Source organism: Sarcophilus harrisii, chromosome 2, assembly GCF_902635505.1.
Source record: "Sarcophilus harrisii chromosome 2, mSarHar1.11, whole genome shotgun sequence".
NCBI classification, from domain to species: domain Eukaryota; kingdom Metazoa; phylum Chordata; class Mammalia; order Dasyuromorphia; family Dasyuridae; genus Sarcophilus; species Sarcophilus harrisii.
Window position 1 is genome coordinate 213328857 of NC_045427.1, and position 26837 is coordinate 213355693.

At 35.8% G+C, this 26837-nt stretch overlaps 1 protein-coding gene across 1 annotated transcript in view; it reads left to right on the forward strand.

Annotated features, from left to right (window-relative positions):
* Positions 1–26837, forward strand: part of RBKS (ribokinase) — a 132045-nt gene that overhangs the window by 39599 nt on the left and 65609 nt on the right. The window contains exon 2 of the mRNA XM_012547448.3: positions 13297–13429. Within this exon, the coding sequence (XP_012402902.2) occupies positions 13297–13429 (133 nt within the window). The remainder of the gene's footprint in view (positions 1–13296; positions 13430–26837) is intronic.

Genomic DNA, 26837 nt, shown 5'->3' on the forward strand with positions numbered 1-26837 from the left:
CAATTTCAGGACAGAGTCAAGAATGACTGGTGATGACTTGAGATGCAGTGGTTGGCTAACCAAGCTCTAAGCATTCCACAGTAACCACTTCACCTGCCTTCATGGCTTTTGGAACAAATTGTTCTCATCTACCCATTCCATCGGGGGAAGTCTTCATGTGCATGGGGTAGACACTCCTATAGCTCACCATAAGGCTTGAGATCCCTTTGGTTACCCACAACCTGTTTTGGTCCATCTGCCAAAGCGGCTTACTAGAGTATGGTCACTGTGCATTCTAGAGCTTCTTGGAGTCACAGGTGAGAGTTAGTTGGATCACGTGGAAATCAGGTAGAAAAGAGCCCTTTAAAGAGCTCAGCAACCCTCACTCAGCAGTGCTAGTCTTCCCTGAACACACCCCACACCTCTCCTGAACAACAATAAGACAGCAGTAGCATAAAAGACCCAGAGCAGGACTTGAATAAAATCATTCTGAAGAGATTTGAAAGGTATATGAGCAATTGGCAATCTAGCAGAGACTAATTACTTAAAAGCTTTTTTATTTTCATATATGACAAATAGAGCACAGGGGATGTAATCCCAATGCCCTCTAATAGTATCAGGAATTCCCTGAGTTCCATAATTACCTCCTATGTACTAAAAGACAAAACTGGTTGTAATAACTCTGAGGTAGAGTGACTTACCTTCTAGTATGACCCAGACTCCTTCTGTTTAGCCACATATTTAAGTTCTCAGTACTTGTTCTTTTTTTTCCATCAAATTGAAGCATTACAGGGTACTGATACAGAAGCTCAGGGGATTAAAGAGATCAGGAAGGGACTGTGGCTTCTGGCAGGTTCCCGAGTCCCAAATGCTTGCATAAATGCTTACCTCAAGTCAGTGTAGGTGTTGAGCCCTCCAACCCCTAGTTCAGTAAGATGGAAAAGTACCCACTAAGCCTGGGATGGGTATGGGGGTGGTTGTTTGTCCTTTGTTCTTGAAGAGGCCCATGACATCATTGAGGCCAGGCCATGGCATGCAAGGGAACTGGATTGAAGTGAGGGAGAGTTGAGCAAGATCTGCCTCAGTTTGTCCTCCAGAGCCATCTGGGTCCAAAGGCAAGATATAGATTAGGAAGACTGAAGATGGCCCTAAATGCAGTGGGAAACTTGGGCTTTTGGAAGCTAAGATCTTCAATAGGTCTCAGTTTCACTGAAGCCTCTCCCATTCAGTGATTAAGGCTAGGTAGATAAGAATTGAGGCAAAGAATCTCTCCTCTCAGTCCAAAAAAATCTAAATGAATGAATGAACCTGGGATTGGAAGACCCTTAGAATTTCTGGCCAAAGTAGAAGTAATTTCTATCTATATTAATATTCTGTATATCTATAATATTCTGTTGGGCTAATTGAGTCCCAAACAATGACCAAATGAAGTTTGCCCTAGGACCTGTTGGTGACCAATGAGAATCATATTGCTTTTGGTTTAAGGTCTGGTAGAGCCAAGAGCCAGAGGGAGGACCCCCAAGACCACCCTCCTTTATTCTTGTACAAACAGGGAGAATGATTGCTCATAATAAGGTATGTTGTGTCCTTCTTTCTAGAGTCCCCATGCCGGGGTGATTAAAATATACCTTCCTAGTGGAGAAGTGATGAGGCTGGACTCCTGAGAATGGCGGGAAAATGCAGTCCATTTATTTCAAGGACTTTCCCCTTTATAAAATGTAACAAAAATAACAATGAGCATGTGGGACCACATAAACAACTTGCTATTGTCTGTAGTTTGCCACCTGGTATCACTCTGCTTCAGTCTCAACACAGGTTGTCACTGCCCCTTGACTTCTCAGGAAAGCCGAGAGCCTTAGGAGAGGTGAGGAGCCCAACCAGACATTGTCAGCAAGTTCCCTCTGGGCTGAAGGGTCTTATACCTTACCCCAAGTTCCCCCACTGACTGTGACCTTCTACCAAGGAATGCCAAATAGAGGAGCATAGAGAAGGGCTTCCTTCAAAGTAGATAGCACAGCTTTGGATTCATATGTAGTTCCTAAAGAAGATAAATTTATGGGAAAAAGCTAAAGAAACCAAGTGCTTCATGTTAGATATGCTAATTTTATGGCTTAAAGGTGGAGTTGAGAACTGGTCTGTTTCTATTGTGCAATGCCCCCAAGTCTCTGGGCAGAGCTCACAGGGAACCTTCTGGAGGTGTGTTTTTAGGCCTGAAACATCACTAGGTCTAGTGATAGGCACCCAATTTTGTTCTGTGCTTGTATCAACTTTAAGCACTTCATTACTGTTGCTCATTAGTCTCAGAAATCCTGTTATCACTGGCCAACAGGCTGTTATCTGACAGCCAACAATATTTGTGAGCTCAGTATCCTGGTCATATAAAGTAAACTGGGGCAAAATAGCCTACAGGAAGAAACTACATCACTCCTATGGCCAGATGGCCTGAAGGTTATTGTTATATCCTTCCTTACCTTATCAATACTTATTTTGGTTAGTGTCTTGGAATTTATTCCAATTTTCAGGCCATACTCTTCCATTCCCTTAATTAGATATTTTCTAGCCTATTTCAACCTAGTATGGTCTACAGGTCATTTGGGTTCCATTGAGGATCCTAGAGAGGTTAGTTTGGTTTGTTGCCTTTTTTTTTTTTTTTTTTTTTTTTTTTTTTTTTTTTTTTTTTTTTTTTTTTTTTTTTTTTTTTTTTTTTGCTTTTTTATTTTTTGCCATTATTTGCCTTCAGGAAAAAGCAGCCTCATTGATAGCTTTTTTTCCCCTGAGGAAAAGAATGTCTCCAATAAGTCAGTCATATCTTTCCTCAGATAGGATTATTGTTGCCTGCCACTGCCTAATAATTGCCCCTGGATCCTCATTGAACCAGAGTGTCTTAACCTGACTAATAGCTAGATCAGAGGGCCTGAAGGACTGATGCATTCTAAATCACACCATTCTACTCCCCTAAGAGTTTGGAATAATTTGTCCTTACACAGAAATAAAAAACACTGGGATGAAGTGAGGATTGGGAGGTGTCTTATTAATAGGTGGGATATAAATGGAAGGAGGTAGTGCAGGATAGAGATAGAATAAGCAGCAAAACAGAGGCTGCAGGCACAAGAGAGTCAAGGAAACACCATGTCAAAAAGAACATACCAATACATACAATATTTTAGTTACCTAGGTTCAAAGATCTCAAGTTTTAATTTTTTAAATGACAAAGATCCATTCTTAGAGCCAGATCAGGGACCTATGTTGATTTTTTAAAAATATATTTTAGGCCCTTTCCACATAATTTTAGAGTTCTATTTTTAGTCATCCCCTTGGGAATAAGAAGTTTTCCCTCTTCCCAAGTTAATAAGAAGTTCCTCAAAAGGGTATCCATCAGGTTAGTAGAATTGGCTCTCCCACAATACTGTCCTCAAGGACTACTCACTTTGGATGTAGTTGGAGAGTGTGGATATCCAAGAATGGGTGTTCCCTCACTTAGAAAGCCCTCTTGGTGGAAAATCTTGCTATTCTTTTGGAAATTTCTGCAGTGAAGGTTCTGTGATCCCTACAGCTATTCACATGATCCCTATTATGTCTGGCTCACCAAAACTGTTATAGTTAAGTAAGAAAATCAGGTATCCTCCAGACTAATGCTTTAGTTAATGGTACAAACAGTTATAAAACAAAATGGGTTTAAAGCTCTTAGAAGCCAATTACCCAGAACTTTGATGTTACTCTATTATATAGATTGAAAAGAATGAAAAACAGGATGAAAAGGTTAAAACATCTAGTTTCTTATTGGAAGAGGAGATCTGTGGACAGTGAAGTGAGAGTGAGAGTTGTCTGGAGAGATTGGGAAACAAGACACTGAGAAGAGAAGGAAAATGAATAGTTTTGTGACATTCTTTTGAGTCAGGTGATTCTTGTTGGGGTAAGAATGGGCAAGGAGAAAGGACTTCTCCAAACTCGGGTGACTGAGACAACTTTATAAAATGGTAGATAAAGGCAAAATGGAGTCACTGATGCTATTTCAGTGTTAAAGAATTCTAGAATTATTCATCTGTGTGCATTCCAATGAGTAATTAGAATAAAGATTAAATGCCAAATTAGAAAAAAGGATAAATAGAAGAAGTCTGTGATTGAGAGAATTCCAGCCTGATTTATTTAAAACAAATTGTAAAAAATGGCAAATGTACAAAATTAATCACATTAATCACTACTACCACTGTTTCTGTAGAAATGATTAACTGTCATAAAATAAGGCAACCCCCCCCAAAAAAAAAAAAAATGTTTCAGCCATCAAATTTGATCATTTTGTCAAGTTAAGTGACATAGTACCTAGTGTGAAAACCCAAGGATGCAAAATTATGAGATTAACCTTCCTCAAATAGCAAGACATTCTAGTAGAAAATTTATCTAGATTTTTTTTAATATAAATGTAATTGTGATTATAGATTGATGGGGGAGAATCAACTATTTGTCAGCATTTCTTTAATGATCTATTCTCTTCAGTGACGATAATAGAGCCACTACATTTTGACTGTCAACAGTCATTCCTTAGATGAGTACTTTGTAATGGCATTTAAATATGGTAACAGGAAGAGTGTCTGGATTTAACATAATACATAAAAAATTTGTGCTAGTAGTGACCACTATGAATATACATAAAGTTCAATGTTTCACGATATCCCAAAGAATGGAAAAGATGATAGATATATGGCATGCAAATAGATGCAAGATCTGTAATTTTCTCAGCACAGGTACTCTCTCCAACATAAGGAGCTTGAGGCTCACCTATGTCATGGGACTGATTCTGGATCCAGCTACTACTATGTCACTCAGCTCAAAACCTAGCACCTTATCTACCATGCTATACTGCCTTATCTCAAATGATACTTTTTAACAAAATACAGGTGACTGAGAAAAATATAAGCAACTATCAGCTTCTATGTCTGCTTTCTCATCTATATAAAACTATTATGAGAATTGTTTGTGAACTCATTAATGATAGATATCCTTGATGAAAACACAGAAGGAATACACAGATTTTTGCACATGATGTTCCCTAAATGTTATGTATACATTTGCCTGGAATTATATAAAACATACATTCTCATATCTATTGTTTACTGACTACAGAAAAAGCATTTGACTCAGATCAGAATGCAGGTTTAAGCCCTTAAACAAGGAGTCTCCCATACATATAGTGAAATCATGTAAAAATATGAAATTATACATATGAGATATCTTTTTTTAAAATAGCTTTATTCAGTGAACTGCAAAGTATCAGAATAAAGCAAAGCATAAAACATATATTCCCAACAATGGAGGGTGTTTCATGCAAAGTCCAAATAAAGGAAGAATTCTCTGTTAACTCAGAAGCTCTGCAGATGCTTATAGTTATAGATAATATGATTATTACATCAAAGTCTCTAACATTACAGGCCTTCTAAAAGAGATGGACTCATAATCAAAATAAGTTGACCTAGCTCTCCACACAAGACAAACAATATTAGCTGGGAAACTAATATTGCCCAGATTTAGATGTGCAATTCACTGAGGTAGTCCTTCAATATATATAAACACTATAGCTGGATGGTGAATTGAGCCCAGAATTTACTAAGAGGTGGTGTTTCTATTTAATTCAGAAATTTGTACAATGTTTTATGAATCTAAATTGCTAAAGCCCATGGGCTTGTCATGTATTGAAAGTAAAAAATAACAGACATCTTAAGTGCTTCATTGATATCCATAAAATATTCAAAGAACCAAGGAAATTCTTCTATCATGCCGAGTCAATCAATCCTCCATGGGGGACTTATGGAAAAAACATGGAACTACACAAAGTGATGGCATAACTTGCAATGTAAAAAGAGTATCTACACCATTGAGGTAATGAATCTGTTGAAATATAGAAATAATCTTATTTGTCAAGATTTTAAAAGGGCCTTTGACAATGTATTTGGACAGCCCAAATTTCTTTATAATTCTAAACGCTAGCAGATAAATAATCAAAGAATATAAATAGTTTTCATTTAAGATACAAATTAACAAATAAACAAAAACATCTTTTATTTTGCATCATACCCAGTAAATGGCAAACGTCAGAAAAAATGGAAGCCTTCAATGTCAGAGAGAACTATAGGAAAGCAGGCACACTAAGAAATTGGTAGAGCTGTAAATTGTTTCAACTGTTCTGAAAAAGTTCAGAATTACTGAAAAAAGTCACTCGACAATTCATATCCTATGACCCAGAAATTATATTATGAGATATAATTCTAAGCTCAATGAAAGAAAGCAAAGTTCCACTTACAACAAAATATTCATAGTATCACTGTTCAGTAACCATTGAAGAAAAAAGCCCAGAGGAAAAAATTAGGTACACATTAATTGAGGAATAGCTGAGTAAATTGTGGAAAATATGATAGAACATTTTTGTGCATAACAATGAATGTAAAAAATTAAATGAAATGTTGGAAGATGTGTATTGCTGAGATCAAAGAAATCAATAGAATAATTTATACAGTACAGTGACTACAGTTATAAAAATGAAAACAACACAGAGGCAAATGAACTTGAATTAATTGCTGTAAACAATCTTCATTTCAGAGACCAGAAAATGAAACCCATTTCCCTCCTTTCAGTGGAGAAATACAAATTCGTGATCAATAATAATGACAATAGCTAGGATTTTTTGTACTTTAATCTTAACCATGCTCATTATATGTTTTTTATTTAATCCTTATAAGAAGCCTGTAAAGTCAGTGCTATTTTTATCCCATTATCAGTTGAAAAAACTGAAATTTAGAGAAGTTAAATAGTCATCCAGGGTCATACGATTAATAAGTTTCTAAGGCAAGATTTGAACTCATCTTCCCAATTTCAAATCTAACACTATTCACTGTGCCACTTTACTGTCCCACACAAAGTTGGGGAGTGTTAGCTAATTAGCTAGAGGCTAATTTGAGGATCATAAAGATTAGCATTCCTTTCGATTCTACAAGTGTCATTGATTTTCATGATTGTTCATGTGTGCCTAAACTCTGTAATTTACTTCAACAAACATGTGTTTAGTCACCTACAATGAGTAAGTATGTAAGCACCATGCTAGGGATTGGGAATGGAAAAGCAAAATCATTTCTGCCCTCAAATATTTTATACTTTACTAAGGAGATTCTACATACACCCAAATAAACACAATGCAAAGTATCCCCCAGGGATAGCTAGGTGGTGCAGTGAATAGTACAGGCCCTGGAGGCAGGAGAACCTGAGTTTGAATCCTACCTATGACACTTGACACTTACTAGCTGTGTGACCTCAGGCAAGTAACTTAATCCCATTACCTTCCCCCCCAAAAAAAAAAAAATTACTTGCTCAAAGGGTATATTGGAAGAAAGCACAATGTCTGGAGGAAATCTAGAAAGGTTATACTAAAGAAATAGCATCTGGGATGATCCTTGAAAAAGAGAAGATAAAGATTCTGAAAGGAAAAAAATTATCCAGTCAGATATGCTAGGCCTGGGACTCACGTGTCTGTGTAGAGGTAGGAAGCAATATGTCAAGTTTGAGGAGTGAACCTGACAGAAATGTAGAATACAGGAATGAAATAAGGTATTTAGGAGCTAGATTATAGAACGCTTTTAACATCAAGTGAGGGAATTTATATTTTATTTTAAATACAATAGAGAACCACCAAAGGTTTCTTTTTATATGTTTTGATATTTTTTTAAAAAGACATTATTGTTATTTCCCAGTGATTCAGCATCACCACTAAAAAAAAAAAAATCTCCCTTGTAACAAGTTTAGTCAGAAAAAGAAATATGCTACATGTGTGGGCTTCACCTATTTATGAAAATGGAGGTGCTATTTTTGCCAAAAGGTAGAAGTAAAACTTCACCATTAGCCCTCTTATGTTGGTCACTGTATAGAAGTTAAAGGGAAAGGGTGAGGAAGAGAGTAGGAGCGGCTCCTATGAAGTGGTGGAGGCTGTAGAACAAGTCCACCCAGGAGTGAAGTGAGCATATCCAGAGCCCTTTCTAAGGAGTCGTCGGGGGGGGGGAACAGGACCTTGGGATGAAGTTCTCATTGAGGTGGCAGGAATGAAGTATAGCGAATGAATAGAGCCAGGATATCTTTAGAAATTAAGACACCGCTAGTAGATCCCATGACTTATGGGCATATATCCCAAAGATGTAGAAAGAACATCCCATACACCAAAATACACTGCAAGTGTGCTTTTTATAGTAACAGAGTTATAAGTGAAATAGATGCCCATCAGCTGGAAAATAGCTAAACAAATTGTGAGACATGAGTAGAACAGAATGTTATTTTGCTGCAAGAAATAATGAATATGGAAGATCCACAGGAAGACTTCTCTGAACTGAAATAAGATCAGGAAAACAAAACTATAATCTATGCTAACTCTGTGACCAACCTTGGTTCCAATGAAGTGATATGATAATATACTTTCCTTCATTTTTTACAAAGATGGTAGGCTGTGAGTGTGGAAGACTGCATATCCTATTGGACTAGGTTGATTTTTTTATTTTTCTGAATTGCTTTTCTTCATTTTTTCATGTAAGCAAATGACTCTACGGAAAGGAAGAGGGAAAATGAAGATGATGTAGCAACCAAAGACACAACAATTTTTAAAAAGATATCACTGGTAAAAAAAAAAAAAAAAAAAAAAAAAAAAGATGTCACTGGTAATTTATGAAAAGGCACTTTTAACAGTGCTAGAATTAGAAACCAAAATAAAAGAGATGAAGCAGTTGGAGAAAGTGAATATACTGAGGCAGGGATTATAAAGTATACTTCCTGCTTGAGAGGTTAGCAATAAAAGGGAAAAATTACATAGAATGAGTTTGAGAGGATGTCAAGCTCAAGAGAAGGGATATCTGTGTGCATGTGTATATGCGTATATGTGCGCTATAAGAGTGAGAAATTCTGTGCAAATATTTATGCCAGTAGATGAATCTAATAGATAGAAAAAGATTGAATATAAGCTAAAGGATGATCAGGAGGCAAGCTGCCAAATGTGATGGAAAGGAATGGAATTAAGGTACAAATAGAGCTATTAGCCTGAGAAAAGGGAGATTAATAGAACTAAATATGAAGTGTAAGGCTTGGGCTTACTCAAATTAATTGCACAGGTATAGAAAGCAGAAGACTTGGCTAGACGAGCTCACATGAAATAAGGATTTTAATAAATTGCAAGGTCAATTGGTCAACAGAATGATGTGACAAAGAAGCTCACATAATCCTGGGCTGAAATAGTGGAAGCATAATGTCCAGAAGTCATTAAATCAAAGATTTGCACTGGAAGGAACCCTTCAAGAACCTCTGGTCCAAGGGATCTTAATTCTTCTATCATGGACCTTTTTGGCATTCTCAGAAAACCTATGGACTCCTCAAAAGAATGCGTAGGATTACATAAATATATAGAATTAAAAAGGAAACCAATTATACTGAAATATATCAAAATATTTTTTTTTAAGTTAATGGACCTCGTGTTTAAAACCTCTGATAGTCCAGCCTTATTTTTTTAAGACTGAAACCCTCTCCTCTATAGTTAAGTGATTTGCCCAAGATTATACAAGTACTTGATTACTGACCCAAGAAATGAACCTGTACCCCTTTACTCCAATATTGTGTCCACTACACCATAACCTCTCCATAGGTCATATATTCCTGCTACATCCCTCTTTGATCATTCTATATAACCTGGAATATTATGTTTACTTCTTGGCACTATCGTTTAGAAGGCATATTGACAACTTGGAGACCATGCTGTATAAGCATCTCTTGCAGGAGCCAAAGATATATATAGTCAAGAGAAGAAGTGACTTAGGAGGACATGAGAGCTGCCATCAAACATTTGGCTTTTTTGGTAGGTAGATACTGCAGAAAGAATTAGAACTGTCTAAATGTTTGACAGCTACTTAGTGTGCCCTGTCACTTGAAGTCATCAAGAGGGAACTTCTTTTTTTTTTTTTTTTTTTTTTTAATTTTTATTATAGCTGTTTATTTACATGTTATATGCATGGGTAATTTTTCAGCATTGACAATTGCAAAACCTTTTGTTCCAATTTTTCCCCTTCTTCCCCCCTTCCCCCCAGATGACAGGTTGACCAATACATGTTAAATATATTAAAGTATAAATTAAATACAATGTAAGTATACATGTCCATACATTATTTTGCTATACAAAAAGTGTCGGACTTTGAAATAGTGTACAATTAACCTGTGAAGGAAATCAAAAATGCAGGCAGAGAAAAATAGAGGGATTGGGAATTCAATGTAATGATTCATACTCATTTCCCAGAGTTCTTTTACTGGTGTAGCTGGTTCAATTCATTACTGCTCTATTGGAACTGATTTTGTGCATCTTATTGTTGAAGATGGCCACATCCATCAGAATTGATCCTCATATAGTATCGTTGTTGAAGTATATAATGATCTCCTAGTTCTGCTCATTTCATTTAGCATCAGTTCGTGTAAGTCTCTCCAGGCCTTTCTGAAATCATTCTGCTGGTTATTTCTTACAGAACAATAATATTCCATAATATTCATATGCCACAATCTATTCAGCCATTCGCCAATTGATGGGCATTCACTCAGTTTCAGTTTCTGGCCACTACAAACAGGGCTGACACAAACATTTTGGCACATACAGGTCCCTTTCCCTTCTTTAAAATCTCTTTGGGATATAAACCCAGTAGTAACACTGCTGGATCAAAGGGTATGCATAGTTTGATAACTTTTTGAGCATAGTTCCAAATTGCTCTCCAAAATGGCTGGATGTGTCCACAATTCCACCAACAATGTATCAGTGTTCCAGTTTTCCCACATCTCCTCCAACATTCCGCATTATCTTTCCCTGTCATCTTAGCCAATCTGACAGGTGTGTAGTGGTATCTCAGAGTTGTGTTAATTTGCATTTCTCTGATTAATAATGACTTGAAGTATCTTTTCAAATGACTAGAACTAGTTTCAATTTCTTCATCTGAGAATTGTCTGTTCATATCCTTTGACCATTTATCAGTTGGAGAATGGCTTGATTTCTTATAAATTAGAGTCAGTTATATATTTTGGAAATGAGGCCTTTATCAGAACTTTTGACTGTAAAAATGTTTTCCCAGTTTATTGCTTCCCTTCTAATGTTGTCTGCATTAGATTTGTTTGTACAAAAACTTTTCAATTTGATGTAATCAAAATTTTCTATTTTGTAATCAATAATTATCTCTAGTTCTTCTTTGGTCATAAATTCCTTCCTCTTCCATAGGTCTGAGAGATAAACTGCCCTATGTTCTTCTAATTTGTTTATAATTTTATTCTTTATGCCTACATCATGAACCCATTTTGACCTTATCTTGGTGTATGGTGTTAAGTGTGGGTCAATGCCTAGTTTCTGCCATACTAGTTTCCAATTTTCCCATCAGTTTTTGTCAAACAGTGAGTCCTTGTCCCAAAAGCTGGGGTCTTTGGGTTTGTCAAAGACTAGATTATTGAAGTTATTAGCAGTTTTGTCCTTTGAACCTAACCTATTCCACTGATCACCTCGTTTATTTCTTAGCAAATACCAAATGATTTTGGTGACCACTGCTTTATAATACAATTTTAGATCTGGTACAGCTAGGCTACCTTCATTTGATTTTTTTTTTTCATTAGTTCCCTTGAAATTCTTGACCTTTTGTTTTTCCATATGAACTTTGTTGTTATTTTTTCTAGGTCATTAAAATAGTTTTTGGGGCGTCTAATTGGTATAGCGCTAAATAAATAGATTTGTTTCGGTAGTATTGTCATCTTTATTATATTTGCTCGCCCTATTCAGGAGCATTTAATATTTTTCCAATTGGTTAGATCTGACTTTATTTGTGTTTAAAGTGTTTTGTAATTTTGCTCATATAGTTCCTGACTTTCCCTTGGCAGATAGATTCCAAAATATTTTATACTATCAGTAGTTACTTTAAATAGAATTTCTCTTTGTAACTGTTGGATTTTGTTAGTGCTATAGAAGAATGCTGATTTACTTCTGTGGGTTTATTTTGTATCCTGCAATTTTGCTAAAGATGTAGATTATTTCTAATAGCTTTTTAGTAGAATATCTTGGCTTCTCTAAATATACCATCATATCATCAGCAAAGAGTAATAATTTGTTTCAAGAGGGAACTTCTTAACCACTGTTCATTAATGTTGTAAGGAAGAATCCCTCTCCAAGTGCACCTTGAACTAGATGACTAGTACACAGTGCCCTCTGGATTCTCTGGTTCTGTAGTCTCTTTTAGATGTTACATTTGTCACCCCAGAAAGCATCTACCCCTGAGGAAATGAGATGTAAAGAGGCTAATTTTGGTGGAAAACAGCAGAACTTGATGAAAGCCCTTGATTGGCAAGGAGAATACTATATTTGCCTATCTGCCTGAGAGCAGACTTGGGTAGGGCAGCATGAAGTGGAAACAGAAAGGCTAGTCATTCAAACAACTATTTATAAAGTGTTCAGTGTCCATTGAGCATTGTCCTAGTCTTTGAGGGAAAAACAAAGCGGCTGAAGATGTTCAGTCAACAATACATTTATTGACTACTCTCTGCTTTCAAAGAGGATTATATCTTGTTTGAAAGATTAAAGAGTTATAGAATGTATACAGCATATGATTAAATATTAAAGTATTCTTGAAAAGAAGACCCCACCCAAAACACAAATTAAAATATAGGTGATTTTTGAGCTTTTCCCTCACTCCTATGGTACTTAGTATTCTTTTGCTATTCTCTACTAGCTAATAGTCTCTATTCTCACCCTTTCTACTCCTTTCCCTCATCCCTCCTCCTCCAGATCTTCCCATGCTTCAAAATTAGTTATGTTTTCTGTTCCGACTCTCAATTTCTTGTAATTGTGTCTGATGTGAACCAGAAGGAAATCATATTGCCTTTATTTACACTGAGGAATGAATGAGGAGAGCCCCTTAATTCTCTGGAATATCATTATCACTAATAACTTTAAAAGATCTCTAATTAGTAGAATTTCTTAAAGCAAAATGAAGAAATGAAGGCAAACCTTTGGTAAGAGGTAAGCAATGCAAGAGCAGAACAGACATCTGGGAGCCCCATGTAGCATACCACATAGATCTGATAGGTAAAAGTGCTTTATTTAAAAATCAGAGAAAAATCAACACTGATTTAGGTTAATCTGAAAAGGCTTAATAAATCATAATAGCTGAAAAGCATAATAACTGAATATAGCACTTTAAGGTTTATTTTTCTCTTCTGAACAATTTAATTGCCATCTCTGTTACTCATGCCCAATCTGTTGTTTTTTTTCTTCCTTGATTATATTAGCCTTACATCACGTCTGCCCAAAACTGGAGAAACCATCCATGGACATAAGTTTTTTATTGGCTTTGGAGGAAAAGGTGCCAACCAGTGTGTGCAAGCAGCCCGGCTTGGAGCTAAGACTTCCATAGTGTGCAAGGTAAGCATAAGAGAGAATAGATTTATATGGGCCAAGAGTTCTGATTCTTTTAAAAGTCAAATAAAAACTTTCTGAAAATTCAGATAGGAGAAATAATTATCCTTCAAAGCCCTTCATTAGTTTTATCATCACTGGTTTCTGTGGCAAGTACAAATTATGCAAATTATGCAGGATATACTATACTGCCTTACTAATCTCAGGACCAGGACTTAAATTAAGTATGACAAACATTGGTAGAATTCCTGTGGATTTCCATTCCAGCCTCTAAATTACAATCAATCGACAATTATTTTTTAAGTACCTAGTTAGAGTCAGAAGGACCTAATCTCATCCTTCACTTTCCCTTCAACTTAAAAATAAGGAAAATTGGCCTCAGACAAATGAAATGGCATACCCAACATCAAACAGCTAGTAAGCAAGAAAAAGACATGTGGTATCATATAACACCTAATCCAACCTTCTTTTCACTGTTCCACATGATTTCTTGATATATAATAATCACCATGTTAGTTACTGAAATACCAAGATGAAAATCAAATAGTCCCTACCCCTAAGAAACTTACATGTTATGGCAGATACATCATCTATACAAATAAGTAAATAGAAAGGAGATACCAAGTAAATAGTAATTATTTTTGGAGGGAAAGCACTAGAAACTGGGGCTATCTAAAAATGATCTCATATAGGAGGTTTCCTAGTATAGGGGAAAGCCTGGGCAAGAGCTTGAGATATAAATAATATGTAATAAATCTGAAAAGATAGGTTGGAACCAGATTGTGATGAGCTTTTAAATGTTAGTGTTTCAGTTTGATCCAAGAGGGATTAGGAAACTACTGGAGCCTCTTGAGTAGCAGAAAGACAGAATATCTTTTCAGTTCAATGTGATGCATGGATTGGGGAGGAAAGAGATTGGCAAGAGAGGATCAACCTGGGAAACTGTTGTGCACTCCAAATTAGAAGTGTTGAGATTTTGAAGTGGAATAGTGGCCATATGAATAAAGACATAAGAACATATTTAAAAGTCATACATAAAGTATAATAGTAATAATTGCCCTCATTTGTGTAGCGCCTACTACAGGGGAGGTAAGCATTTTACAAATATCTAATTTGATTCTCACAACAACCATAGGACGTATTATTATTATCCTCATGTTTGCTAAGATAAACAGAGTTTAAGTTACTTGCTAAAGATCACAGAGCCAATAGGTGTCTGAAACAGAATTTGAACTCAAATCTAACTCAAAGCCCAGAATTCTATCCATTGGGTCAATTTGCTTTTAGTAGACAAAAGCTATTATTAAATCCCACCTTCTATAAAAAGCCATTTCCTATCTTTATTAATTCTGTTGCCTTCTCTCTGTAGATTATTTCCTCTTTACCTTGTAGTTATCTTTTTTGGTACATATTTGTTGACATGTTCTCTCTCCTCCTTAAAATTGTGAACTTAAGTGCAGAGGTTGTTGTTGCCTGTCTTTGTATTTCAAGTGTTTAGCAGAGTGCCTGGTACATAGCACGCAATAAACGTTTTTGACTATGTTCAGATTTGGGGGAAAGAGGAGAGAATGTCGGAGAACAAAGATGACTGATAAGGGATTATGAGAAGACTGATCACATTTTACCAAATTCCAATCCTGGATCACTCCCATCATCCTTCTTTGTCACTCTTCTTCATATTCTACGTACTTGAAGTAAAAGAAGTCACAAAACCTTTCTGATTGAGTTCACTACAAATTTTCTGTTATTGGATTTTAACTAGGCTTTCAAGCAGCATGACTTGAACCTAATCTAAAATTTAATCAGTTTTCAATCACACTCTCCATAATAGCTCTTCCAAACCTTCTCTTCTCTCAAGATTCGCATACCCTCTCAACAGATCTCATCTTTACACTTCACTGAAAAAAATTAAAACTATTTGCCAAGAATTCCTTCTTCTCTACTCTTTATCTCACATAATTCTGATAATATTCCCCACTGTTTCCTTCTTCATTTTTATCTGTGATGAAGATGTGACCCTTCTTCTTCCCAGATTCTTTATGTGTACTTTTGATTCCCTCCCTTCTTTGTCTTTTACAACAGACTGCCCTCTCATCATTCCCACTCTTTAATCTTCAGGATGTCTCTACTAGCTCCTTCCCTGTAGTCTACAAATCCACTTATGACTTAACCATCCTTAGAAAACACTCATTTGATCCTTTTATCCCTACTAAATATTACCCCTCTATCCATTACTCCCCTTCTTAACTAAACCCTTTGTTAAGCCATTTTTCAATAAGTCATTCTTCATGACCCCATTTGGCATTTTCTTGGCAATGATACTGGAGTGATTTTCCATTTCCTTCTCCAGATCATTTTATATATGAGGAAACTGAGACAAGCAGAGCAAAATGACTTGTCCAGGGTCACACAATTAGAAAATATCTGGGGTCAAATTTGAACTGTGAATTCTTCCTAACTTCATTCAGGTGGGGCACCTTATGCAGTGCAATTCCTACCTGCCCTCTTAATGAAAACCATTTAAACCAGATGCTTTTGCTTCCTTTCCACTCCTAACTTTCTGCAGTCTGGATTCTGACCTCAACATCCACATGAAACTGCCATGGTCAGAATCACCAAAGATTTCATAATTAGCAAATCTAAAGGCTTTTTCTCTGTCTTTGTTCTTCTGACATCTCTCTATTACATTTGATGCTGTTTACTACCTTTTTTTCCTGGATTCTGTCTCCTTTCTAGGTTTCTGTGACCCTGTTCTTTCTTGGTTCTCTGCTTATTTATCTATTTGACTGTTCCTTCATCTCCTTTGCTGGGTTTTCATCCATGTCACACATACTAACTCTGGATTTCCAAAGGTATGTTTCATCTTCTTTCTCTTCGTAGTTTTGACAGCTTTCATTGATTCATTTATGATCTCTCTGCAGATGATTCCCAAGTCTGTATATCTCTTCTGAGCTATAGTTCCATATCACTAATTTGCTATTGGACATTTCATAATTATTCCAAACTCACTATATCCAAATTGGAACTCATTTTATTCCCCTCCCCCCCCCAAAAAAAATAAGCCTGCTTTTCTTCAAGGCTTTCCTATTTCTGTGGAAAGCATCACCATCCTTCCAGTTACCCAAGATGGCAATTTCAATATCACCCTTAATTTCTTATTTTCACACATGAGTAATTACTGATCTTGTTCCTACCTTTACAATACCTCTTATACATGTCTCTTCTCTCTCCTCACAATATTCTCTACTCTGTCATCCTACTTGAGGTCCAGCACCTTGCTGAACTATTATGATAGCTTTCTAATTGGTCTCTCTGCACCAGGTCTCTCCATACTCCACTAAGTTGCCAAAGTGCCTTTCCCAAAACATATGTCTCACATACACACATCCTTCTTTATTAACTTCAGTGGTTCTTTTTTTGCCTCCAAGATCAGATTCAAAGCACTTTGGCATCTAAAGCTCTTCACAAACTGGCTGCCTTCAGCATTTCTGACTTCATACATTTTACTCCCTTTCACACATTTTACAATCCAACTATACTTAAGAATAATGTCCAACCAGCTTACTGATCTTCACGCACAGCACATTTCCTGTTGCCATGCTTCTCTACTGGTTTTTCCCTGCACTAAGAGCACTCTACCTCTCACCTATGCCTTGTTTCCTGCAAGATTTGGTTCAAATATCACCTTTTACAAATGGCTTTTCCCTATCTCCTCAACTTCTAAAGCTTTTTCTGTACTATCTGCTCTGTATGTATATTGTATGTATCCTTCTATATATGTAAGCTCCATGGGAAAGAGAGACTGTTTAGCTTCTCTTTGTATCTTTAGTGCTTAGCATAGTGCCTGACCTGACAAGTTTAATAAATACATGTTTATTAATTGATTGATTGGTATCTGATATAGAAATTCCTAAGACGGGTGGGTTTTAGGGAAAAGATAATGAATTTTGTACAGCATGGGCTTAAGATGTTAGTAGTGTTCATTTAGAATTAAATACAGGCAGTTACTTGACAGAGTGGAGTTCAATCAGGAGAAAGATTAAGACTAGATTTATAGATCTGGCATTCAATTTCATGGAGGTGATAATTGAACAAAATGTATTGATTGTGTTTGGATACATTTAATTTCAGAAACAAAGATTTTACATACTTAGCCAAGTGCCTGATATTTCCACTCATCTTCAAATTATTTCCATCTGCTATGATGGGAGATAAACTTTTTTTTTGGCATAGTAAACATTTACAGACTATCCTGAAAACAAAAAATAAACAGAACTTTTTATTTACATTTCTTTCCACTTTTCTGAAACAATTTGAAAAATGAACCATAAAAACATAATTTTTACCAAAGGTAAAAGGGTTGTTGCCTTCAACTTTCGCATTTACTGAAACCTAAAGATTCATTTATACCTTTAACCATCTTTAATGGAAATAAGGCTTGATTGGTTTTTTTTTCTTAGAGAAAATATAAAAAGAACAAGTTTAGTACACCACAGATTTTACTGAAACTTCTTTGAACTGTCAGCCTTCAATTCCCTATTTATACAGTACTTTTCTCTCCACAGGATTTCTTCAGTGATTTACAGGCTATGCAATTATCATTTTACCTATTACTGAAGTATAGCTTTATTAATCTATGATTAATATAATAGGACTCACATCTCTCTGCTTGGTCAAACACATGTAATATGAAAAATTCAAATGAAGAGAACTTCATTTTACAAGAATTTCTTAGAATATATTTTTAAGATGAATTGTTTATCATTGAATCAATCAACAAATTTTTATTGGCCTGGATATATAGTCAACTTTTAGGTGTTATGAAATATGAGAGGAAGTTTACAACCTACTTAAGAAGATAAGACATATTCATATCAAAAGCTAATTGGCAATACAGATTTGTGTATGATGTATCAATAAATGGATTAGGAGGAGGAAGAGATCACTGGGGGTTAGAATGATCTGAGAAGGCTCCAGAGTAGAGGTGAGGCTTAAGGTGAGCATTAAAGCCTTAGCAGGGTTTGGATAGTACTGAAGGAAAAAAGTAAGTGGCCTGAGTAATGGCAAGAATTTTAAAGGTGTTGACAAGAGGCAAAGAAAAGCAGCATGGCTAGATTTCAGAGGCAAGTTTTAAAGTACTGTGGGACAAGACTATGCAGAACCTTGATTGCAAATTAAGATATGTTTATAGGCCATAAGAAAACCATATAAGATTTCTGAAATTTTAAAGGAATTGAACAGTCAATAAATCTGATAGCTTATTTTATTAATTACTTACAATGTAGCAAGATTGTTAGCACTTTTCCTATATAAAGCCATATATTAGACTAGATATTAATGATAGTCAAGTACCATACTAAATATCTGTGATAGCCAGTGGTCAACATTTATTTATTGCCTTACAGTGTGCTAAGCAGTGTGCTGAATGCTTTACAAATTTTATCTCATTTGATCCTCACAACAACCCCAACCCAAGAGGTAGGTACCTGATTTTACAAATAAGGAAACTAAAGAAACAGAAGTTAAGTGACTAGCCCAGTGTCACTCATCTAATAAGTAGTCTTTTTACTCTAGCACCAGGATTCTATCTACTATCTGTAGACCTAGAAGATAACGACACAAAAAAACAAAGTAGTATTTCAGCTCACATTTATCGAAGTGCCTGCTATGTTCTAGGCATTGGGGATACAAGTACAAAGAAAGATATAATTCCTATCCTAAAGAAGCTTTCTATATGCAGGCCATATAGTATATACATAATAGATAAATATGATATAAGGTAGAAAGTTAGCGGGGAAAAAGAAGAAAACTGATCACTTGGGCACTCTAGGAATATTTAAAGAGGAAGAAGGCACCAACATATGGGGAGATCAAGTAAGACTTCAGTGATCATGAGCAAGTATTGAGTCTTATTTATCTTTGTTCTTTCAACTCCACCTAGCACAGTATATTATTAGCAATTAACATGTTTTTGTTGAAGGCATGAATGAATGTCATAGCCATTGAATAGTGATTTAAAATTTTTATTTATAAACCACAGTCATGGAATTTATGAAATCACATCACCTGTTCTTCTTTTGGTTTATGTATCTATTTTTTGCTCTTGTAATAGAATTCAAGCTCTGCTGTCCTTGATGAGAGATAAGATAATAATTTCTCCTAAAACTAGACAGGTTGACCTGGACTTGACAATCCAAAGCACTGATTTATTTAGTCTCAATAATATAGTAAAATGTTAAGGTTTCTCAAAAAGACAAAAGAAAATATAATTCTTTATAGATTTGGAAAGTAGCCTTTCATAGCCTTTCAGCATTTTCTTCCCCACACTTATTTGTTGTTGTTATGATTGTTGTCTAATCACTTCAGTCTTGTTCAATTCTATATGATTCCATTTGGGATTTTCTTGGCAAAGATATTGGAGTGGTGTTTTATTTCCTTTTCCATCTCATTTTATAAATGAGGAAACTGAGGCAAGCAGGTTTAAGTGACTTGCTCAGATTCACACAACTAGTAAATGTCTGAGGCCTGTTAGAATTCACATAGTCTTCCTGACTTCAGCACCCTGTCCATTGTTTTACCTAGCTGCCCCAAAAAGTTGATGCAGGCTGTTGTTATATGAAACAACAATATTTTCTCTTATGTAGAAGCCATTTTCTCCCCAGTTTTTTAACATTTTTATTTAAAGTTCCTTCCTAATGCCTTCTTTCCCCCCAAGATGTAAGCAATCAAATGTAGGTTGTATATGTGCAGTTACATAAAACATTATTAGTCATTATATATAAGATAACTTGTTGAATAAAAGGGAAAAAATGAAAGAAAGTGAAAAATAGCATGCTTCAGTTTGTCTTCAATCAATATCAGTTCTTTCTCGTGAGGCAAATAGTATGTTTCATCATTAGTCCTTTGGGATTGTCTTAAATACTTCTGTTGCTGAGAATAAGTCATTCAGAGTTCTTCATTGAACAATATTGCTATTATTGTGTACAGTGTTCTCTTGGTTCTATTTATTTCAATGTGCATTAGTTAATGTGAGTTTCCAGGTTTTTCTGAAATCATCCTGCATGTCATTTCCTAATGCAAAATAATATTCCGTTACAATCATATACCACAGCTTGTTTAGCCATTTTCCATATGATTTCCAACTCTTAACCACCACAAAAAGAGCTGCTATACATTTTTTTTTTTCAAATACAGCTCCTTTCCCCCCCTCTTTTTTTTTTAAATGTCTTTGGGATATAGGCCTACCAGGGATAAAAGCTATTTATTTTTAATAACCAAACTGGTTAAATTTGCTTTACAGCAACATAAAAAATAAAAAATTTCCAAAGAAAATTGGAAATGATAGAATTATTCATTATAGAAATGAACAGATGAAGTGCAAGATAAACTGATATGAAATTTCTCTTTCTTTGTCATCATTAATTTACTTCTATAAACCAAACTCCTCTGTAGTGAGCCAGAATTCCAGCTGTGATGATGTGAGTCCATTTGGTGGCACATGAAAAAACCACCAACATTGAGCTAAGGGAAAATATATGTTAAGAAATTATGAATAGGAATAAGAAGCATAAATTACATCAGTATTTTTGTAATGATACATCCACTTAAGAGGCGTGTAATGAAATACTTGTAGGAATTTGGTGTGTGTGGTCCATGTATAATCAAATCATGGGCCAGAGTGGTCTGGTAATAGTTACAAATGATATTTTAAGATGAAAATTTCTACAGATGTTAAGAAAAATAAAGTGAATATCCTCAGGGTGAAGAGATTGCGTGGGCATCCTTCAAGACCTAGCCAGATTTGTTTTGAGTACTCCCCTCCTCCTCATATGTTCTTTGGCCATAAATCAAATTAATACTGGTAACATGGAGGGAGAAAAAGGAAATCATTTCAAAACATACTGAAGCATATTTCAATATCTAACATGTCTCCATTTGCCTGAAAAAAATCTTTGAAAATGGGTAATTCTAATTTGTTATTTCATAAGATTTCAGATTTAAAATTAAAAAGGACCTTAAAGGCCATTAAGTCAAACTCCTTTATTTTACTGATACAGAAGCAGACACAGAGTATGTGATTGCCTTTGTGACTTGCAGAAGATCACACACCTATTAAGTGTCTAAGATAAGATTTGAATCTTATTATCATTCTCCGGGTCTCCTAGGAAACAGCACAAGCAGAGACAGCTAACTCCAAGATAGAGAAGTTGCCTTTGTACCAACATGGCAAAGTAGAACATAGAACCTCAATCTGGTGTCAAAGGGCCTACATTCAAATACCAGTTCTGCATCTGTGTGATATTGGGCAAATCACTTAAATTTCTCTTGACTTCAGTTTCCTCATCTATAAAATGAAAGGCTATGACCTCTAAGGGCACCTTTTTTACATATTTTCTTTTTCCCCTACCTCTCCCATAGGCAGGGGCTGAAGGGAAAGAAGCTTATAACAAATATGCTTGGTCAAAGTAAATTCCCACATGACCATGTCCAAAAAATATCTGCACCCAGAATCCATTACCTCTCTGTCAGGAGATGGGTAACATGTTTCATCATCAGTCCTCTAGAATTGTGGCTGGGCTTAAGTCTTTCAGAATTGCTCATCTTTACAATGATGATGTTACTGTAAGAACTGTTCTCCTGGGTGTGATCCCTTCCCGCTACTTCAGTTCATACAATCTTCTCAAGTTTTTCTGACTCTTTCATCTTAATCTTATGGCACAATAATATTCTCTTCTTTTCTAAAATATGATCATTCTCCGGGAGCAGGTTTCTTGCGGGCCTTCTGGAGGCAGCCTTAGTTTCAGTTCAGAGTAATAATCACCTCAAATGCAGCCAGATGTTAAAAGTTCAGATCTTTTATTGTCTCTTCCAAAATAGCGCAGTTAGCTTTCTTAGAGGCCTATCTCCCTCCTTGGTTCCAAGAGCTCTTGCAGCTTGTCCTTTGTCTCTTCCAGTTTCAGCTTCAACCTCCAGCTCCCTCTGAATCTCCAGTTCTGAATCTCCCAACTGAATTCTGGCTCTCCATCTCCTCAACTGACTGACCCCTGACTGAGGCTCTAAGAGCTTCTTATATATGATCTCTTAAAGGTGTGAACCCAAAGATTAATTCCTCCTCCTAGAGTGGGATTGTGAGAGGTGTAACTTATGAATCTCCCTGACTTGTGAACTCTAATGTGTGAGCTAATGTGTGAACTCTCAAAGGTGTAAACTTAAGCATTGTTTCTATCACTTCCAGTGAGTTGACACTTTGTAAGAATTCTAACATATTACATTCATATATCAAAATTTGTTCAGTCAATGCCAGTTGATGGACACCCTTTTCGTTTCCAGTTCTTTGACTCCATAAAAAGAACTGCTACAAATAATTTTGTACATATGAATCCCTGAAAAGCAGGAGCAGCATGTGCCAGACAGTTCAGACCATTTAACTAACAAGACCCTTAGAGTTTGAGGGAAACAGCCTAGGACTCTGAGCCCAAGAACCTGGGGAATAACAGGTCCCCTAACTCACTAGACCTAATTCTAATCTATACCTGCAGCTATCATTGAAGGCAGTAATTGTTGGTTAAAAAAAAAAAAGTGTGGGGAGGGGGGCAACCTTCCCATTAGCACCAGAAATAATTACTAACCGACTGCACAGGATCCCGAAAGTGAGAACATTTGTCCCCCTCCCCAGACTCCAGTTCTGCTTGGGGGAAATAACTCTCTCAGGCAACAGCCACAGAACAGGAAAACCATCCTGGCAGGATACCTTTGGAAGAGAGACAAGAGGCAGCATGTACCAGACAAGTGAGGTCACCACCATGTCCCCTCTGACCCAGATGGAGACAGGCAAGGAGCCCGAACCCAAAAACTTGGAGAATGACAATGCTTCTAACATCTATAGCCATCATCTTGGGAAACAACCCAGGTAGAGCTGGAGCTTGGCAGTGACCACAGCTACATCTGTTGAAGACAAGTAAGTTCTTGTCACCTAAGAGCTTAATCATATCAATGGTTCTGCCTCAGAAACTGATCTTTTGTCAGTGGTAATAAGAAGAGGAGTCACCATCTGCCCTTGCTGCTTTGTGCCCTTGCTAAGCACCATAAAGAATCTTCTATCTGACTTTCAGCTGACACATTCCTTATGTATTTGTTGTTTCTCCCATTTAAATGAGAGCCCCTTGAAAGAACTGTCTTTTTTTTGTATCCCTATGTGTAGAGCAGTGCTTTGTTTATAATGTGTTTTTTAAATATTTAATTCACTCATTCATTAAGAGGTTTTCCCTTCTCTCAATTATCTCTTTAATCTAAATCCAGAAATAATCATGTATATTGGAGAGTCAGGGTTGGAAAAACATAAAGGAAAATAGTAAATTTTTAACTTAGTATTTATTCCATTTAAATTCTATCTGAAAAAGGAGACATTTTCAATCAGGACTCACACTGCATTATTTTAAGACTATACTGTGAAAGTTGATTCAGACATGTTCTCCAGAAGGAGATGATTTGCTCTTAGAGATATGACAAGCCTACTACAACTCCTTCAGAAACAATGAAATACTAAAAGAACTAGAGAAAGTCCTTAAGTCCATGGGGTAAATCCTTATTATAAAATTTATAGAAAGAAACAGAAAAGAATCACAAAGCGTAAAAGGGCATACATATTGGGTTCATTTCATTCATTGATGATAACTAAGCTACAGTTATGTTCATCTTTTAAAATATAATTTAAAATGTATTCAGCTTATAAAATATAATCATAAATGTAACTTAAATATAAAATATAAATTAAAACATAATTAAATAAAAATAAAATGTCTCAACATGTACACTTCTACTACCCTTTGTAACTATAAGATTGTGTTTAGAACATAACATATTTTAGTAATATTTGTATTCTCCACAATTTAGCACAAGTGTTTTGATACAATAGTTACTCGCTAATTATTTGAATGGCATAATGACCTTCAAACTATTTATTGCCCTTTTGGAAATACCTCCCTTGTAAAATCTACCTCCAACTACTATTACTAATTTTTATATTTTATATTTAGATTTACTTTTGATCTTTATTTTAATAATTTCATCAATATAAAAATGTTAGTTTATAAGGAGATAGTTACAATGTGATTTTAATAGGCTCTAGAAATAAGCAATATTAATTGCTGCAGCAAAAAGAGAAAAAAGAAATAAACAATATTGTTCTAGTTATTTATAATGCCCTATACTAGGATGCACCCAACTGTGCGACACTTGATTTTCCTCACAGGAAAAACATAAAAAGGAATTTAAAAGAAGTTTTGGGATATGACTCACAGAAGTAAGAAATAAGATAATTCAATGCCTACCTAGTATTGGAATCAAGCCAACTTGCTAAAGATAACTCCTCTTTGGCAGAGATAGTCCTACTATAAGAGGATTCCCCTGTAGCCAGCTTTCCCCCTCCCCTCCATTAAATTAATAATATTAATAGGACTTGGGAGGCAGTGTGGTATAATGGAATGCTGTACTGAGAATCAGAAAGACCTACATTCATATCCTACCTCAGACACCTATTGGTTGTGTGATCTTGGACAAGTCACTTAACTTCTCAAAGCTTCCATTTCTTTACCTATAAAATGGAAATAATAGCATCTACATCACATTGCTATATCAAACAAGATGCTATATTTAAAGTGCTTTGCAAATCTTGAAGCACAATGAGACTGTTGACTAGTATTATTGGGATCTTGATAATATAAAATGAATGAAAATAAGAATCTTCAAAATTTCTAAGAAGACATAGAAGAGATGAAGGATTATTTTCTGAAGAAGCAGATATCAAAGGAGAATTACAGAATATCTCAAAGCCCATTGGATCATTGGTCTCTGGCAGTACTTTTGCCATAATCCATGGAGGATTTTGGCTCCTACCTATCTATCTTTTACCTCACATGTACCCAGAATATATACTTGTCATACTGGACTACTTATTTATTCCCCTAACTAGATATACTGTCTACTGCTGGCAGACATTTGGATTTTTGCTTGTTTGTAAAAAAGCTTTATTTGTGCTTTTGGTTTTAATACCAAATTGTACTTTCTGCAGGAGGCCTTTTCTTAATCCTACCCCCATTCACCCCCTAGTAGCTAGTAAGATTTCTCTTTTACTTTACCTTCTATGTATTGTACCTTGTATATATCCTATATATGTGTAATTATTTATGTTTGCAGTTTTACATGTATATGTACCTCTCTCCTATTAGAATATAAGATCCTTGAGGACAAGGAATGTTATTTTTTCCTTTCTTTTCTCCAATACTTAGTATAAGAACAAAGGAGAAAAGATGGATGGATGGATGGATGGATGGACTTGTTAAGCATTGGCTATGTGCTGAAAATACAAATGCAAGTGCAATGTGGGCTTGATTTTGAAGTCCATGTTGGTCTGAATCACTCCACAAAATAGGGGGCTCCAGAAGGAAGTCACTAGTAGGAGTTAGGGGGTGAAGTGTTGTACAGATCTTGCAAAGAGAAATTACAGGGTGAACAGAGTGAAGGGATAATAAGATATTCTAGGACGAGAAGGTTCCAGGTATAGAAGAAGTTCTAGGAAGTCCCTGGCACATAATAAGGCACATAATATTAAATGCATATTGTCTGATTTACTGACATCATATTCTGTCTTTTAGAAACATGTTCTAGTCTTCTTGTTAAAGGACATATTCAGCCAAAGATTCTCAGTAGCAAACACCCCTTCCCCATAAGGGCCAAAGAACTAACAAGGAGCGTCTGATGATTCATATCCTTTTAGCAAGAAGCTAAAGTGTATGTCCATTCCCATGGAGCTGAAGTTAATCAAAGCTAACTGATGTGGTGATTGCTTCTAATAGCATATGCTACACCCATAATCCCTAACATCTCTACCAAGAACTTATGTGCATTTGTACAGGTTACTCCCCATTACTGGAGTTTACTTGAACCACTAATGGTTCTCATGATTAGCATACTCCTGTTCCCTTAAATTTATCCCATTCCAGTGATCACGAATCCCCTACTGCCAGTATACAAATCCCGTTCCCCATCTTCAGTTCAAGCCCCTCCCACTCTGTCCTCTGCAGTGTCTACTCCATTACTAACAAATTTTTTTCATCTTAAACCTCTTTCTTTCTTACATCTTCTGGCCTTCCCCAAGACATAGCTCTCTCTTAATAACACACTTCCTTCACTACCCTTTATAGAACTGACTACATTTTTGTCTCATAATCCCTACTCACTGGTTATGATGAGGGAGTTGGAATATTCACTACTCCCATTGACAATAAAAGGCTTTCCTTCAATCACCTTTGATAAGCAACCTCTTCTCTTTTGATGTTCCCTCTCCAAATTTATCATCCAATGCAGGTCTTGAAAACTATTATCTATACATCACCAGGACATTCTCCTTTTTTCC